The sequence below is a fragment of the Lepidochelys kempii genome, chromosome 4 (genome assembly GCF_965140285.1).
Source record: "Lepidochelys kempii isolate rLepKem1 chromosome 4, rLepKem1.hap1, whole genome shotgun sequence".
Taxonomy (NCBI): Eukaryota; Metazoa; Chordata; order Testudines; family Cheloniidae; genus Lepidochelys; species Lepidochelys kempii.
In genome coordinates this window covers 116,779,159-116,795,579 of record NC_136383.1, presented here as the reverse complement: position 1 = coordinate 116,795,579, position 16,421 = coordinate 116,779,159, and the positions used below count along the sequence as shown (strand labels likewise).

The window sequence follows — 16,421 nt, the reverse complement described above, 5'->3', positions numbered from 1 at the left end:
AACAAGTACAGCTCAGAAAGACAAAACAACAGATTTAGGTGGATTTTAGTATGTGTAATCGTGAATTTAACCACACTGATACACTAGAAATATTGGGAAAGGTATTTATGCACATGCTTGATGTCAACAATTGGAACCCAGTTACGGTTTCCCAGACAGCCGTACATGGACTAAAGGCCAGAAAACAATATAAATATGATCCCCAGACATGCGTGGTCAGGAAAAGGGGATATAAGATATGGTGTTTGATTAACCTTTAGTTGGGACATTAGGGATGACAGAATGGCAAAAGTCTTTGTACTGTCAAGCCCACTCATACTGCTCTCCACGTACTTCCCCTTTTCACTTCTAAGGGTCTCCATAAGGCTGTGAGTATGCACAGCGTAGGGGGTTGTTTGTTTATATTTATCTTGCTTTATTTTATTTTTCTCTGAGTTCTATTTTACTTGTATATTCTAAGTACTAAATAAAGTCCTCATGTTTCTATACAATTCACCAATCTCATCTCCCATAATAAATGTATGTAGTTGCCTGAGTAAAGAACCTGTTATTAGTGACTTGTGCAATTTGCCCCCTACATTTATCAAAAGCTACACCAGAGAGAAGGCCACCAGCATGTTAGAGGAAAAAATTACAAATTTAATTTCCAGATTGAGCTCTGTATTAACAGCCACATTTCTAAGGAGATTTTCCTCTATCCATCATTGCACACACCTACATCTTGGATTGGTACTGGAGAAACTTAATAGAACTCAGATTAACACTGAAGACAAAATGTTCTGTTTACTGAATTGCTTATAGAGTAGATTTTACTAAAATTAGTGTTTAATGTTTTACTCAATCTAAACTTTTAAATTATTAATTTTTAAAACATATATCTTAGTTGCTCTTACTTGAGTATCACCTAAAGCTTACACATTTTCTATTAAATCCTTTTAAGCCACTACAACCAGACACTTGGTGTGTTTTTTAGCACAATACAAACCATTTTTGTTGACTGTATAAAAGTGAAAGGAGATTACCATTCTTGTATTTGTTGAAAAGAACAAATAAAATTTCATTCATTTTGTGACTCTGAAGATACAGCTACCAGCAGGACCCTTATTAGACAGAGCAAACCTCTTTGTGTTAAAATACACAGTGGATGCTTAATGCTGCTTCCTGTGGAAAATAATGCAAAGGATAGTCATTACAAATGCATTAAATTGATTTGGTCACTCATTGTGCACTCTGTTCATTTGCTGTATTATTTTAGTAAGAGGGAAGCTGAAGTATTGGTCAGTTTCACTTTATGCAGTAATATGCATAAAATTTGGGACAAGTTAGGCACACAGTTCACGTTTACGTGTGTGTATGTGTTAATGAATGAATGTTCATTTTGTTTCTGTTATGTGCTGAAGGTAACTAGACTTTAGTTTGTTTTGGATAGAATCATAGAATCATAGAATATCAGGGTTGGAAGGGACCCCAGAAGGTCATCTAGTCCAACCCCCTGCTCGAAGCAGGACCAATTCCCAGTTAAATCATCCCAGCCAGGGCTTTGTCAAGCCTGACCTTAAAAACCTCTAAGGAAGGAGATTCTACCACCTCCCTAGGTAACGCATTCCAGTGTTTCACCACCCTCTTAGTGAAAACGTTTTTCCTAATATCCAATCTAAACCTCCCCCACTGCAACTTGAGACCATTACTCCTCGTTCTGTCATCTGCTACCATTGAGAACAGTCTAGAGCCATCCTCTTTGGAACCCCCTTTCAGGTAGTTGAAAGCAGCTATCAAATCCCCCCTCATTCTTCTCTTCTGCAGGCTAAACAATCCCAGCTCCCTCAGCCTCTCCTCATAACTCATGTGTTCCAGACCCCTAATCATTTTTGTTGCCCTTCGCTGGACTCTCTCCAATTTATCCACATCCTTCTTGAAGTGTGGGGCCCAAAACTGGACACAGTACTCCAGATGAGGCCTCACCAATGTCGAATAGAGGGGAACGATCACATCCCTCGATCTGCTCGCTATGCCCCTACTTATACATCCCAAAATGCCATTGGCCTTCTTGGCAACAAGGGCACACTGCTGACTGATATCCAGCTTCTCGTCCACTGTCACCCTTAGGTCCTTTTCCGCAGAACTGCTGCCTAGCCATTCGGCCCCTAGTCTGTAGCTGTGCATTGGGTTCTTCCGTCCTAGGTGCAGGTCCCTGCACTTATCCTTATTGGATAGGTAATGTAATTCTTTAATAGAAAAGCCCTTATAAAGTCAGAGCTTACAATCCTTTCACATGCACAAACTTGGTGAGTATTATGTTCATGTAGTCCTACTAATTATCAAGTCCCGAAAACAGCTCTGCATAAAGTAAATGGAAAGACTCATTGATTTTGATGAGAGTAAGGTTGAGCCCATGGGGCTTGATTGTCCATCCATTGAATCAGTGGCAAAGCTCCTGTTAACTTCACTGGACACAGGATCAAGCCCATATTTACAAAGATTGGAATATTGAACGTGAAATGAATTAGGATTGTTTGTTGCTACTGTATAACCATACATTGTGATAGCCTCACATAATTGGTTGAACTGTAATGTGATATTACTTCACCTTCATCCTGGTAAGGGAAAAAAGAAATCCTTGCTGCTGTGAACTGAATCAGAGCAGAAATACTTCTTTTCAAGAGCAGCATTGATCAGCTGTGTGCCTTTGAAGCTAGATGGACAATTATTAAATATCCTTATTACCTCCAAGTCCAAAAGATGTAATTATATGAATTAGAAAGAACTTCCACTTCAGCGCCTTCACAGAGAGTAGAGCTGGCCAGAGAAACTTTGGCAGAACCTTACTGCATTAGAATCTGTAGTTTTGTCAAAATCTAAATGCGTTGCAAAATCAAGTAGATTTTTCTGGAATTTCATTTAGATGAAAGAGGAGGGAAGAAGTTCCAACAGTGTTGCAACGTCCCTTTTTTACATTGTCAGAACAAAAAAATTCAAATTCGTGTTTTGAAATGACTTTTTGTTTTTATTTTCTTAGTTTGTATTCTGTTATACATGATAATACAAACTTGTACACATAAGAAAGTATAAATTGAAATGAAACTTTTTGATTTTGTCAAAATGAAACCTTTCAGTTACTTGAAACAAATAAATAAAAATGTGGAATTTTCCTCTGTGGCAAATTTCAATATTTTCAATTTTCATTCCATTTTGTAATGAAGCTAAATTTCAAAATCTGAAAATCCTTCCTGAAAGGGAACTGCCATTCTCCACACAGCTCTAACAGAGATTACTGCGCCTGTCTGTAACAACTCAGAATAATAACATGCATATTTGTTGCACAGGTAATCAGAGTCAGTTTAGAAACTTTTGAGTTCTGTCCAGTTTCTTAAAGGGATAAAATGCTTCTAGATTGATAGTGTGTTCAGAGAAATCTTTTCCCCTTCTGAGCTCTCAGGTAACTATCTTTCATTTAAAAACAAAACAACACAAAAACATCACAAGCAAAAGATTAACTCTCCACCAGAAACAAATGTTGTGTTTCATCCAAATAGCCTTCTAAGAAAATACTCCAGTTTCCTAATTATAGGCAAGTGGGGCAATTTGCCCTGGGCCCCACAGGGGCCTCCACGAGAATGTCTGAGGTCTGAGACAGGGCAGGGGCCCCCAAAATTGCTTTGTCCCAGATCCCTTGAATCCTCTGGGCGACCCTGATTATAGGGAGCCCAGTATCTACACATTACATGTGTTAAATTACACCTTTAAGGTACTGCCCACGCTGATGGTGGTATAGAGGCACCTTGTTCCTGTAAAAACTCCAGGAGTATAGGGGGGTCATCAGCCACTGCACCACCTTTTGACAAGGTGCACTATTCACACAAATCCTGCATGCAGCCTGCACCACTGCCTTTGAAGAGCAGGGAAGAGGCTCCTCTTGGCATTCTCCTCTCTCTGAAGCAACAGTGCTGCACTGAAGATTTTTGGTCCCTCTCAGTGCAAGGGCTACAATTGTGCCTTGCTCCTGTACCGGAGTACAAGGGGGTTTGAACAGGGATGTTCCGGGGATCCACCCCGATTTATTCAGTCATGCAGGTCTGAGCAGAGTGGAGTCCCTGGTGTACTTCTTACAGTCTTTCCCTTAAACATGTATGTCTCTCTGTCATGCACAGCTGTTCATATCAAGTGGTAGCCTTCTGCTGTGGATCTTGCCATCTGTTCCAGAGACCGTCTGTTACATTCCAAGGATAAACTAACCTTCTGCAAAGACCTTACTTCCTCATTCAGCATTTCATTGTTGAAATTACTAGTTGTCTAAACATTCTGAAGATTTTTACGCTTCAGCCCAGAAGCTGAAGGATAAAACATTCCACCATGAGATTTTTTTACCATGAACCCAGCAGATCCAGTTGCAAGCTCCTATATTATGACTTAAGAATCCCTTTTTTATTCTTAGCATTCACACATAACATTGTCAAGGCTGGTAGGCCTGAAATGTGACTCATCTTTCATATCTCTTTACAAAGTATGTAATTCTTTATACTTCTTTCGTAACAAAAATGAATGAAGTAATGAGTGAAGTCCTTAGAATGAAGTATTTTAAGCCAGGGAATCTAGATAGAACGCTGTTAGTTTTAAAAGTTATAGTTGTTCTTCCTACCCCATTTCATTTTTCCCTGCCATGATAAATAGTAGTTTGGGTTTTTCTAACTTTGGACATCTTTCTCAGTGAACATAAGAATTGCCATAATATATTGGAGCAGTGGTCCATCTTTTAGTCACTATCCTGTTTTTGACAGTTGCCAGTACCAGTTGCTTCAAAGAAATATGCAAGAATCCTTGTAATGAACACTTGTGGAATAACCTACTCATCAGGAAGTTTCTACAAAATGTGTCCGAATGTATGCTCTTAAAGCATTATAGCTTATATCATATCTTAAAAAAAAAGGGGGTGAGGGTTAGTAAAATGTTGGTTAAAAAAGAAATTTAAATCACTTCATGACTTGGCATTCAAGTCACAAAGGGACTTTTGGGCACTTTTAAAAACGTAACTCTTTGTTCATTTTTTACTGTTCCTAGATCTTGGCATTAGATGCTCTTATTTGTATTAGCAACAAAATATGCTTTGAATACATCTACTGTAGAGAATGTCTGTTTCTACAGTCATTGCCCAGTTCACTTCCCCACTCCATATTTTGTGTTCACAACTAGTATTTATAGAATCATAGATGGCAGAACTGACAGAGACCATTTAGGTCCTCTAAGCTGTTCCCTTGCAGCATAAAGGACATTGTTCTTTATTAATTCCTTCTTTAAATGTTTTATCTGAAATTCACCTCCCTTCTTTGGTAGTCTTGTCCAGCAACTAATCTGTCTCACTGTCAAGGTATCCTTATTCTTAATCTCAAGGATGTAATGTCGAGAAACATTTGGCTTCTGGGAAAAGCACTGTATATTCTGTTCTACAGTTGGCTTGGAGATTGCTTTGAGATGGATGAGTAGAGAGGAAGATCCTATACTTGGCAGTGCAGCACCTGGCCTTTTCCACTTTGAAAAACTGAGCATGTTACTGTCTTGGTAAATCTAGCTTTTGATTCCCTGGTAATTTCTTTCAACTTTGAGAGGCCAAAGTTCCTCTTTTAAAGGTCTCTTTCTTAATCTTATTGTTATCCATGCAAGTATGAGATATTTGCCAAAGGAGATCTTCTTCTTCAGCATGGTTGTATTGAGTCTCATTCATGTTTGAAAGATGCATATTGTCGGTTTTGTTCAATATCTTCATAAATGATCTGGAGGATGGTGTGGATTGCACTCTCAGCAAATTTGCGGATGATACTAAACTGGAAGGAGTGGTAGATACGCTGGAGGGCAGGGATAGGATACAGAGGGACCTAGACAAATTGGAGGATTGGGCCAAAAGAAATCTGATGAGGTTCAATAAGGATAAGTGCAGGGCCCTGCACCTAGGACGGAAGAACCCAATGCACAGCTACAGACTAGGGACCGAATGGCTAGGCAGCAGTTCTGCAGAAAAGGACCTAGGAGTGACAGTGGACGAGAAGCTGGATATGAGTCAGCAGTGTGCCCTTGTTGCCAAGAAGGCCAATGGCATTTTGGGATGTATAAGTAGGGGCATAGCGAGCAGATCGAGGGACGTGATCGTCCCCCTCTATTCGACATTGGTGAGGCCTCATCTGGAGTACTGTGTCCAGTTTTGGGCCCCACACTACAAGAAGGATGTAGATAAATTGGAGAGAGTCCAGCAAAGGGCAACAAAAATGATTAGGGGTCTGGAACACATGACTTATGTGGAGAGGCTGAGGGAACTGGGATTGTTTAGTCTGCGGAAGAGAAGAATGAGGGGGGATTTGATAGCTGCTTTCAACTACCTGAGAGGTGGTTCCAGAGAGGACGGTTCTAGACTATTCTCAGTGGTGGAAGAGGACAGGACAAGGAGTAATGGTCTCAAGTTGCAGTGGGGGAGGTTTAGGTTGGATATTAGGAAAAACTTTTTCACTAGGAGGGTGGTGAAACAGTGGAATGCGTTGCCTAGGGAGGTGGTGGAATCTCCTTCCTTTGAAGTTTTTAAGGTCAGGCTTGACAAAGCCCTGGCTGGGATGATTTAATTGGAGATGGGTCCTGCTTTTGAGCAGGGGGTTGGACTAGATGACCTCCTGAGGTCCCTTCCAACCCTGATATTCTATGATTCTATGAAACATTCGTTTCTGGTTGTTTCTCCCAGTGGTTGGGGGAAAATACCTGTTCTTAGAAAGCCGGTTTTGATGTTGACACAGACTACTAATGCCATCTCCTCACCAAAATGATAAAAGTAATTGCTATATTTAATAACTAACCATTTGACAATGCAACAAACATACTTTAAATATAAATTAGAAATGATATTTTAGAAAATTGTAATTTTAACCAACTGCACAATATTTACTCTAAAATTACATTGGAATACCCTATGCTGTGATTTTGCACTGATATACCTCTGCAGCCACTGGTGGGTGACCCCACTTTTCCCCATAACACTACTTTGGGGGTCAGGGTGTGTAGTAGATTATAGTTATAATCAAAATGAGTAATTTCAAACCAGTTTGAATCCGGTGATGCCCCACCTCTTCCCCCTACATCCGTTATGTGCAAGTGCGCTATACACTTATGTAAACGAAAAGATTAGAATTGTCTAAAGCCTTTGAATGCTATTGGAATGTGAGCAATGGCGAGTGCCTATATCATCCTGTTATGTGGCTTAATTACAGGCATCATGCTTGATCTGCCAAACTGAAAAAGTGTCTTTTTGAGCTCAAAACCTAACTACCCAGTTTGGAAAGAATCTTGTCGGTCATGTAATGCAACCAAATTCAGAATCCCTTATGGTGCATGAATGTTACTGTAATGGAACCACAGATTGTGGCTCAAATGCTCAAGCATTGCAGGTATTTTCTCGCGGGGAGGAGAGATGATGCTTACTCATTTGAATGGGCATACATCAGCAGTAAGTCTATTAAAGCGAATAGTGCTACACTCATGTAAGATAGGTATAAAGAATCAAGCACTTTGTCAAAATGCTTGTGTGTTTAATTAGCATAGTACCTAACAAAGTATCCAAAGAGATTAATTCATTATAATTAAGTCACTTTAATACTGGAACATGTTCCTTTTTTCCCTATTAAATAAAACCTGCACCACGCTGCCAGCACATTCTGCCTGTAAATTCAGTGTGACCAGCTCTGGCAAGACCACTTCTGTGCAAAGGGGGATCCTCCAGTGCCATAGAGTTGGCATGCCCAGCCCTCTGCTACTGCCAGAGGAGATGGGAGTGTCAAGACCACACCTAAGCAAAACCGATGGATACAGTTTGGGCTCCCAGAGGCTTTTATCAGCTGATTTATGTCAGAGTAGCTAGAGGATTGGTCTATTTTATACTAAGTATTGGCTGTGCACACTTGTACATGACTTGTATGTGTGCTCATGTAGCCAAGATCTAGACTACTGTATGCAATATCAGAGGGCAACACTTAACTTTTTTTCCACAAGGCTATAGGCTATGTTAGACTGAATGTACTGTAGTCCCTCTGGCAATGCATTAGTCTTTGTATATAATGGGGAGACAAGTAAAAATGGAGAAGTCTGATGCTTTTTGGTCAGGGTGGAAGGAAGGCAGAAATCCTGAGGCAGTGGTGGGGACAGGTTGAGGCTGTGAAAGTGAGGAAGCAGCTAGATTGCATTAGTTATGTTGGACAGATGAAAGGTGAAACTTTTCATTTGAGGGAAGGGGGGAATTGAATTTTGGCCTAAACTGCTGAAATAGGATTAACCTCTGTCATTGAAGAATATACTGCATCAGATATTTCATAACTCTCTCTTAGTAAAGATAGAAATAAAAGGATCCAAGAGAAGAGAGTTGGATACAAAATGCATATTTAAATGTTTTTCTTAATATAGATTCACCCAATAAATAGACACAATATTCCTTCACCATTAAAAGATGCAATTTGTCTGTCTAAAACCTTCCAAGATAACAACAGTTACTCTTCTATTATTCCATCTTCAGATATGTTTCTTTTTCAACCTGGAGATACTGTTGCTCATAACAACATAAGACAGATGGGTGTCTAACTGCAACTGTGCCACTGTTCTGTTTATCTTTAGGTATTGAATTAACTGTGCAAGATTGCTTCAAAACTTCCTCTTCTCTCTCTTTGTGGCTGTAATGAAACATGCATTACAAGATGTGTGTGTGTGTATAGATGTGTGTATTAAAAAACAGGTGGAGCAAAGCCTTTAGTAAGGTTGCCCATACATTTCCAGTCAAAGGGGTCATTTCAGTTTCTTATAACTTTCTTGAGGTTTAACTTTTTTGCCTGAAATGTGATTTTTTTGCTTGAAAGTTTCACCAAAATAGATTCTGTTTTTAAGCATGGAAAAAGAGAGGGCTGGAGGGAAGCAGTTTTTCTGCTTAACACCCCTCCCGCTGGCCCCTCACCACACACCCCAAAACATCTCTTGCTTCATGGAACTTCAGTTTTAATATGTATGGGCTTGTGGAATATGATTTGTGAAGCTGTACATGGAAAAAAGACCAGGGCTTGAGTTTCTTCCTCAATGATTGTATGTATTACATAGAACAGAGCATTCTGCTGTTGTTTAGCAAATAGCAACACATGCTGAAATGTCTCTTCATTTTTTTTTAACAGCTACGAAATTCCATTTAAAATTTAAATTAAAAGAACATTAGGGTTGTAAAGTGAAGCGCCCAGAAGATAGCAGTTGCTAAAATTAAGGCTTTCCATGCAACTTTAATTCTTCCTCCTTATGCGTATGCATTATGTTACAGGGCCTGATTCTGTTTTCCGTTGCATGGGAGTGGCTCTCATTGGGTTCAATGGGAACAGCACCTGTGTAACTGAAAGCAAAATTTTGCCCACAGTGTTTAGTTCCATGATCAGATATTATTTTCCCAAAGGACCCCTGGCTGGTTCAGTGCACTTGATGGATGGTGCTCAGTGAATGAGGCAGCTGTTCAATATTTTTTTTTATTGTTGTTCATTGTAGCCCCATGCTTCAAAGAGTACACATCATACAAATCGTTCCATGAATAAGAATTTTTTCTTTTTTGAGAACCTTTCCTTTTTGCACTCATCACCGTAATAGCTGAGAACCTCACAAACATTAATTAATTTGTCCTCAGGCATTTAGTGAGGTGGGTAAACTGAGGCACAGAACAATTAAGTGACTTACCCAGAGTCCTTTAGGAAATCTGTGGCAGAGGTGGTGGTAGAATTCAGATCTTCTGGGACCAGTCTAGTTTCTTAACAAGCAGCTTGTCCTTCCTCTTACCGTGGATCATGCCTTCATTTGCTTCACAGGGTCCAACTTCTACAGTGCCCGAAGCAAGGTACCAGCCTGAGTCAGTGGATAGTCTTGCCTCATTCACTGGAACTGAGTAAGGCAAGAATCCCTAAGAAAACAAATAGTCTGTGATCATGTAATAAAGAATTTATTGCAGTGCAAACATACAAGCACCAGAGTTACAATTGCTAGGACAGCCTTAATTCTGGCATTTCCTGACTTTTGAGCACTTGACTATTTAAGGTTGATGCACTCTTAATGTAGGATTGGGATAAAGAAATGGTACATATGATATGACTTAATTTGGGTTTTTTTTCCCTAATGATCCCATGGATTTACATTTGGGGGGAGGAAGGAAATGAGGTAATACACTGAAAAAGAAAGCAAGTAGCACTTTCCCAATAAATATATGGTACATTGTTAGCATACATGTTAAGAAATCTGTTTCTATAGTAACTAGTGTAGATTGTCACTTCCCTTAGCGTTTGGAATATTACCAAAGTCAATTTGTTGATGCTGTGAGGGGCACATCCAGTGTAAGCTACAGTAGTTTACTGCTGATAGTATGCTCTGTGTAGTTTTGAGATGTGTGAGCAGCACATTTGGGTAAACATAGATAGGATTTAGGGAAACATTTCTCCCTACCATGCTGAAATAGTGTCTTACCCACTCAGGGTGCTGTGATATAAAACATTTCCTTTTTCATTCTATGCAAAGACTAATCTACGTTGTAATCTTATCACAAGGAGCAAGAAGAAAGGTAGTTAAGTATGTTTCCGAATTTTGGATTAAATGTACACATTTTGGTTTAATAGCATTTGTCTGGATACATTCGTCAAGTCTGAAATTCACTCCTAGACAGACGGTCAGCGGGAGGCTGATGTATCACTTAAGCCTCAAAATAAGGCTTAGTTGGGATTTAAACGGTACATTGGCTTCCTCCTGGCCCTCTGCACCACAGGTGAATATCTTTCCCAGAATATAGTGAAGAAAGGTTCTTTTTTTGTCCAGGGAAACTATGCATCCTCAAATAGAGAGTATTTTTTCTCTTTGTTTTATACCTACCTCATGTAGAGCATAATAGGGCAAGCCCCAGAAACCTCTCAGATGCCATCAGTAGGTGACAAATTATATGAATTTATTTATATTCCCATCACCAATACAGTCTTGTGCAGCAAAGTATTTGCAAGGTTTCTGGCTCTGTCCTACTGGGCCAAGCAGGAACAGACATCTCCCTTCCTTGAGAACTCAGCTAGCCCAGGTTCCTTCCCCCTCACTGCCTTCCTGTGTCTTCTTTTATACTTCTCATCTGATGGCTAATTGGTTCACTAGCCAAATTAATTTGTTCCATAGACACAATCAGCCTTCTCCAGGGGAGCTGATTGGTGCCTAAGTGATCAGAGTGCTGGCTCATTTATTAGCTTCCAGCACTTTGTTATATAGGGCCTACTCCAACCTCTATTGAAGTAACCATTGATTTCAAAGGGCATTGGATTGGGACCTTAGCAAATGGAAGACTGATGTTTTCTGCAGGAAAAAGAATGTTTATTTCAGGTAGATGCAGCTTGATTTTAAAGAGTCACAATTAGGTGGCCACTGTAGTTTTCAGAGCAGAACTTTCTTTTGTGGGTATGTTTGCTGCCTGTTGTAAATACTTGGAAATGTTACAGAAGTTTCTCTCTTGCTCTGTTCCCTTGCAGATGGATGAGATAAAAGGCAAAGACAGAGTGATTTTGGCTTTGGAAAAAGATCTTGGTGTCCAGGCAGGCCATGCACAAAAGCTGCTTCTTCAGAAAGAAGCTTTGGATGAACAGCTTGTCCAAGTGAAGGAGGCAGAACGGTACCATGGTAGCCCGAAGAAGGAACTTCCTGCTGGAGTAGGGGATATCACTGAAATGATGGGAAGCCCGGTAAGAGAAGCAGATAGTCTTCATAGGTCAGTTACTGTATCTACTTTCTCGGCGTTTCTGGATACTGTGAAACCACAGAATTGTGAGTTATGTTTAATCCTTGCCAAAGGAGCATTGCATTGGTAACAGCACTGTACATTGCATTGTTGCAGTAAAAGTAACTCCACTTTTTGAGTATTAAAAACTCCACTTGCCTCTTGAATTTTGAAGAATGTTTAAAACATTTTACTTTAAACTGGTAAAAAGTGGCCACAATGTGAGGTTATTACTTGTAATTGACGGCTGATTACGTATGTTTCTTCAGTTGCAATGACGAACCATTTGTTTCCTTCATACGTTTATTTATTTTATGAATATGAACTATTCTATACAACAGCGGTAGACATTAAAAGGGAATTTGTACTTATTCTTTTCCAAATCTGTACTGTGCTATCTTATAAATATGTTCTGTGCCGTGTTATTAACTGTGGCACGAGACTGAGATAACTCAGTACTAAGAACACTAGTAGTAGATCTTACTTTCATAATTTAAGGTTTAATTTAAATTTTTTACGTGATGTAGCTTCGAGTTAACCTTTTGGCTGCTTACACTTTTTCAACTTATACAACCCTGTGACTCTTATAAGAAATATTTGCAACAGTTCATATCAATTAAAAAATATTTTCCAGTCAATGATACAAATGCCTATAGATATTCTCTACAGTACCCATGCTGTATGCATACACTGAATGCAAAGTCTGCCTGCTATAATCTAAGTACATGTTTCTGTGTAATAAACGATATTTGAAAGGAAAAAAATCCCTTTTTGGTTTGTATGTTTTTAAAGGAACAGCATATGGATGAACGAGACATAAGGAGATTTCAACTAAAAATCGCTGAACTGAATGCTGTAATACGGAAGCTGGAAGACAGAAATACCCTTTTAGCAGATGAAAGAAATGAACTGGTAAAATAATTAGTAATAACACACATGATGACTTGCAGGACAATATTTTAATGGCATTTAGAGAAGTTGTGTGTTCAGGCAGAGTTTAACTATTTGTCTCTGTTGCTAACACACTGAAACGTAAAGATTTTTTTAAATGTTCCTATTTGGTTGATTTACTTTCCCTTATTTCTTGTCCCCTTGTTGTATGTCCTTTCATCACATGCATTCTTTGCAAGTAGCTTGACTGAGATAATCACTATTTTTTTTCGTTTGATTCTTACAAGGTCCCTTAAGAACTGATTTTAAAAAAAATTAACCTTTGTCTTTATTGCTTTTTAGTTTTACTTAATACGTATATATTCCAGGAAGAAACGGTGTTCCTTTACACCCAAACATGACCCCTGTAGAGGTCATCAGCTGAAGTGAAGATGTTTAAATAATTAAATAATAACAAATAATTTTAAATAATTAAATAATTACATAATTTTCTTGCCAATTCAGCATTTCTTTCTTCCTCATGTCTTTCCCAGGAATATTTTTTTCTGTCTCCTATTTCTAAGGTGTCTAACACCATGGTAGCTAATCAGCCAGGACTTTGAAACTGCTGGTGTAGAGAGAGAACAGTATTATGCTATTTTCTGGGTGCTTTTCCTTTTCTCTGAATGGTTCATTTGGGCACAAGGATGGAGCATTTGCAGGGTTCAGAGCTAAAACTGTTGTCCTCCAGGCTGACATTCCATGTGAAAGTCACTTTCTTTTTTCAAAGAGGAGGAAATTTAACATCATAAACTCAACTTTGGAAAAGGTTTTGAAATGATTGCTCCTCCTTTTCATCTTCTTCAGAACTGTCTACAAATAGTTCTCTCACAAAGTGGGCATAAAATTATGAGTGGTAGCTTGCATGCAGCATTTGGTAATATACTGCACCATGACAAGTATGTAATCTATGTAACTAATTTACTGTATTACTCTTTGAAGTAATGAAACTTGACAATGCCACCATTGTTTTGTGAACGTCTTATGCTGGCTAAGAGCTACAAAGCTTGTTTTTCTAATGGAAAAATCTACCGTTGCCTAATCTCCAGGGAAACTCCTGAAATAAGTGGAGGTATTGTGGATGAGAGAGAACAACTTAGAAATGGAAGGAAATGAGGAGCATTTAAGAAATGTATTTTCCTGCATAGTTAGGGTGCAATTTTCAAAAGCATTCAGTGTTGGTCTAACTCTGCTCTCATTAAAGTTAATGGTAAAACTTTCATTGACTGCAATGGAAGCAGAGTCATGTGTGTTGGCACCGTGTCCAGACGCTCCTGGAATTGGTACAGGGGACCTTGGCACCAGGACCTTCTCCAGCCCCTCTGCATTTGATGCCGCAGAGGCTCCCCCGGTGGCATTCGCCACCCTCCACATCGACAGACTTGGGTGCTTTGGTACCGCTGTTTGCACCAAGACTGCCACTGCCTGTGGCACCAGCATGCTCAGTACCAACGGTACCTCCTTCATCGGGGGGCACCAATTCCAGCCTCATTCTGGACGTCAGATGAATTGGACTGCCTATTGGCTCCCTCGGGCATCACTCCACCCTTGTCCCCAAGATCCCAGGGTTCTTATGAATCCAAGTCAGGATCATCATCTTCCCACTTTGCATCACCTGATAAGCTCCAAGGGCCAGTGGATCAATATGGACCAGGGTTGGCACGTGCCCCATGGCTGGGCAGAGGTCCCTGACCCGGCCCCTACTGGCCACCAATGTTCTACCCATATCAGTGGCGTTCTTGGACTCAGTGGGATACTACTTGCTTGCGGAGATCCTGCTCCTCGTTCCGATCTAAGCCAAAGTTACCCACCAGGTTGACGGGGATGACTGAGGATCAGCTGCAAGCCCAAGCATTGGTGGTCTTCCTCCCTGCAGAGCCACCAGAGTCCTCCCTCCTGGGTACTTCTTCCTGGGAGCAAGAGTCAGTTGTGGCCCAGCCAAGACCCTCATCTTTGTTGCAGGATGGTGCCAGGCTGCCTGATTCACCCTCTCCTTCTATTCCAGAGGACTTTAAAGTGTACCAGGATCTTTTATGCCACATAGTCTCATCCCTTGGCATCCACGTGGAGTTTCTTCAGGAGAACACACTCAAATTGCTAGACATTTTGCAGCCTGCTGTCCCTGGGAGAGCGAGCCTCCTGATTAAAGATGCACTCCTTGAGCTGACATGAGTCCACCGCCTCAGTACTACCAGTGGTTAAGTGCATGGAAAAGCACTATTTTGTTCCTATGCAGGAATTTGAAGGGTTCTATTACCACCCAGCCCCGAATTCCCTGGTTGCAATGGCTGTAAATGACAGGGCCAAGCAGGATAGGTTCAAATTTACCCCAAAGGACAGAGACTCCAAGCAGTTGGACTTTCTGGGCAGAAATATCTATACCTCCTTGTCCCTTCAGATGAGGATTGTGAGTCAACAAGCTTTTCTGTCCAAGTATAATTTCCTCAGTTGGTCAGCCATGTCTAAATCTGAGGACCAGTTGCCTACCCTGACGTCTAGGATGAGGAATTTCAGGTATTCGTTGTGGAAGGCTGCTTTGCAGCAAAATGATCCTGAAGTCCACCCCTTGACTTTGCGGACACCCAGGCCAGGGTGATGGCCCTAGTGGTAACTATGAGGAGGGCTTCCTGGTTTCAAATCTGTGGGCTCACTTTGGACGTCCCACAAGCCATTGAAGACTTGCCCTTTGACAACCGGGTCTTGTCCTTGGACAAGACTTATGATACTTTGCATTTCTTTAAGGATTCCACAGCTACCTTGAGGCCTTAGGAGTGTACATGCCTTCTGTGCAAAGATGCCATGATGGGGCACAGCAGCAATACTGCCTGCAGTGTTCCTTTTGCTCAACCTTTCCCTCTGAAACAGTGAGACTACTCTACAAAAAGGGATAAATCCCACAAGAGAAAGCAGTCGGGCTCAGGACTGCTAAGCACCCATTTTGACTCCTTAGTCCAGACCACTGGTCCAGTTGTTACTCCATCCTCCTTATCCCCCCCATCCCTTTGGGAACAGGCTGGCCTGTTTTTACAATGCTTGGGATTTGATTACTTCCGACAGCTGGAGCCTAGCAGTCCAGTCCAGTTCCTCTCCGCACCCCTTCCCACCTACCCACCACATCTCTCTTCAGGGATCCCTCTCACAAGACACTGCTCGTCGAACAGGTCAGCTCTGTGCTAACATTGGAAGTGGTGTAGGAACTCCTGTAGGAACACTGGGGCCCCAGCTTCTTCTCCCAGTACTTCCTGATACCAAAATCCAAGGGCAGGATGAAACCCATTCTTGACCTTCATGGCCTCAACAAATTCATCAAGTACCTGAGATTCCGCATGATCACTCTTTTGGCTCTCCTCCCAGCACTGTCTCAGAATGACTGGTTCACTGCTCTGGAACTTCAGGTGCCTACTTTCATGTGGCAATTCTGCTGAGTCACAGGAAGTTTCTTCGTTGTGTGGTAGAATGCCACTTTCAGTTCACGGTTCTCCCATTTGTTCTCTCTTCTGCCCCCCTCCCCAGTCTTCTCCAAATACATGGTGGTGGTCTTGGCGTATCTCAGGAGGAAAAGAATCCACATCTTCTCAGATCTTGACGACTGGTTACTGAAGGGTGGCTACAGAGAGATGTGGACCCAGGCCTTGTAAGGGCAGTCCTGCAATCCCTGTTCCAGTAGACTCCGAGCCCCTGGATTGGGGTACTGCTTGTGAATCACCTAAGT

At 40.9% G+C, this 16,421-nt stretch overlaps 1 protein-coding gene across 7 annotated transcripts in view; it reads left to right on the top strand.

The window, feature by feature from the left end:
* The window catches only part of JAKMIP1 (janus kinase and microtubule interacting protein 1), a 316,709-nt gene that overhangs the window by 154,427 nt on the left and 145,861 nt on the right, over nucleotides 1–16,421 (top strand). For all 7 annotated transcript variants that reach the window (XM_073342549.2, XM_073342544.2, XM_073342542.2 and 4 more), the window contains 2 exons: nucleotides 11,535–11,744; nucleotides 12,572–12,691. In XM_073342549.2, coding sequence (XP_073198650.1) covers nucleotides 11,535–11,744; nucleotides 12,572–12,691 — 330 coding nt within the window. The remainder of the gene's footprint in view (nucleotides 1–11,534; nucleotides 11,745–12,571; nucleotides 12,692–16,421) is intronic.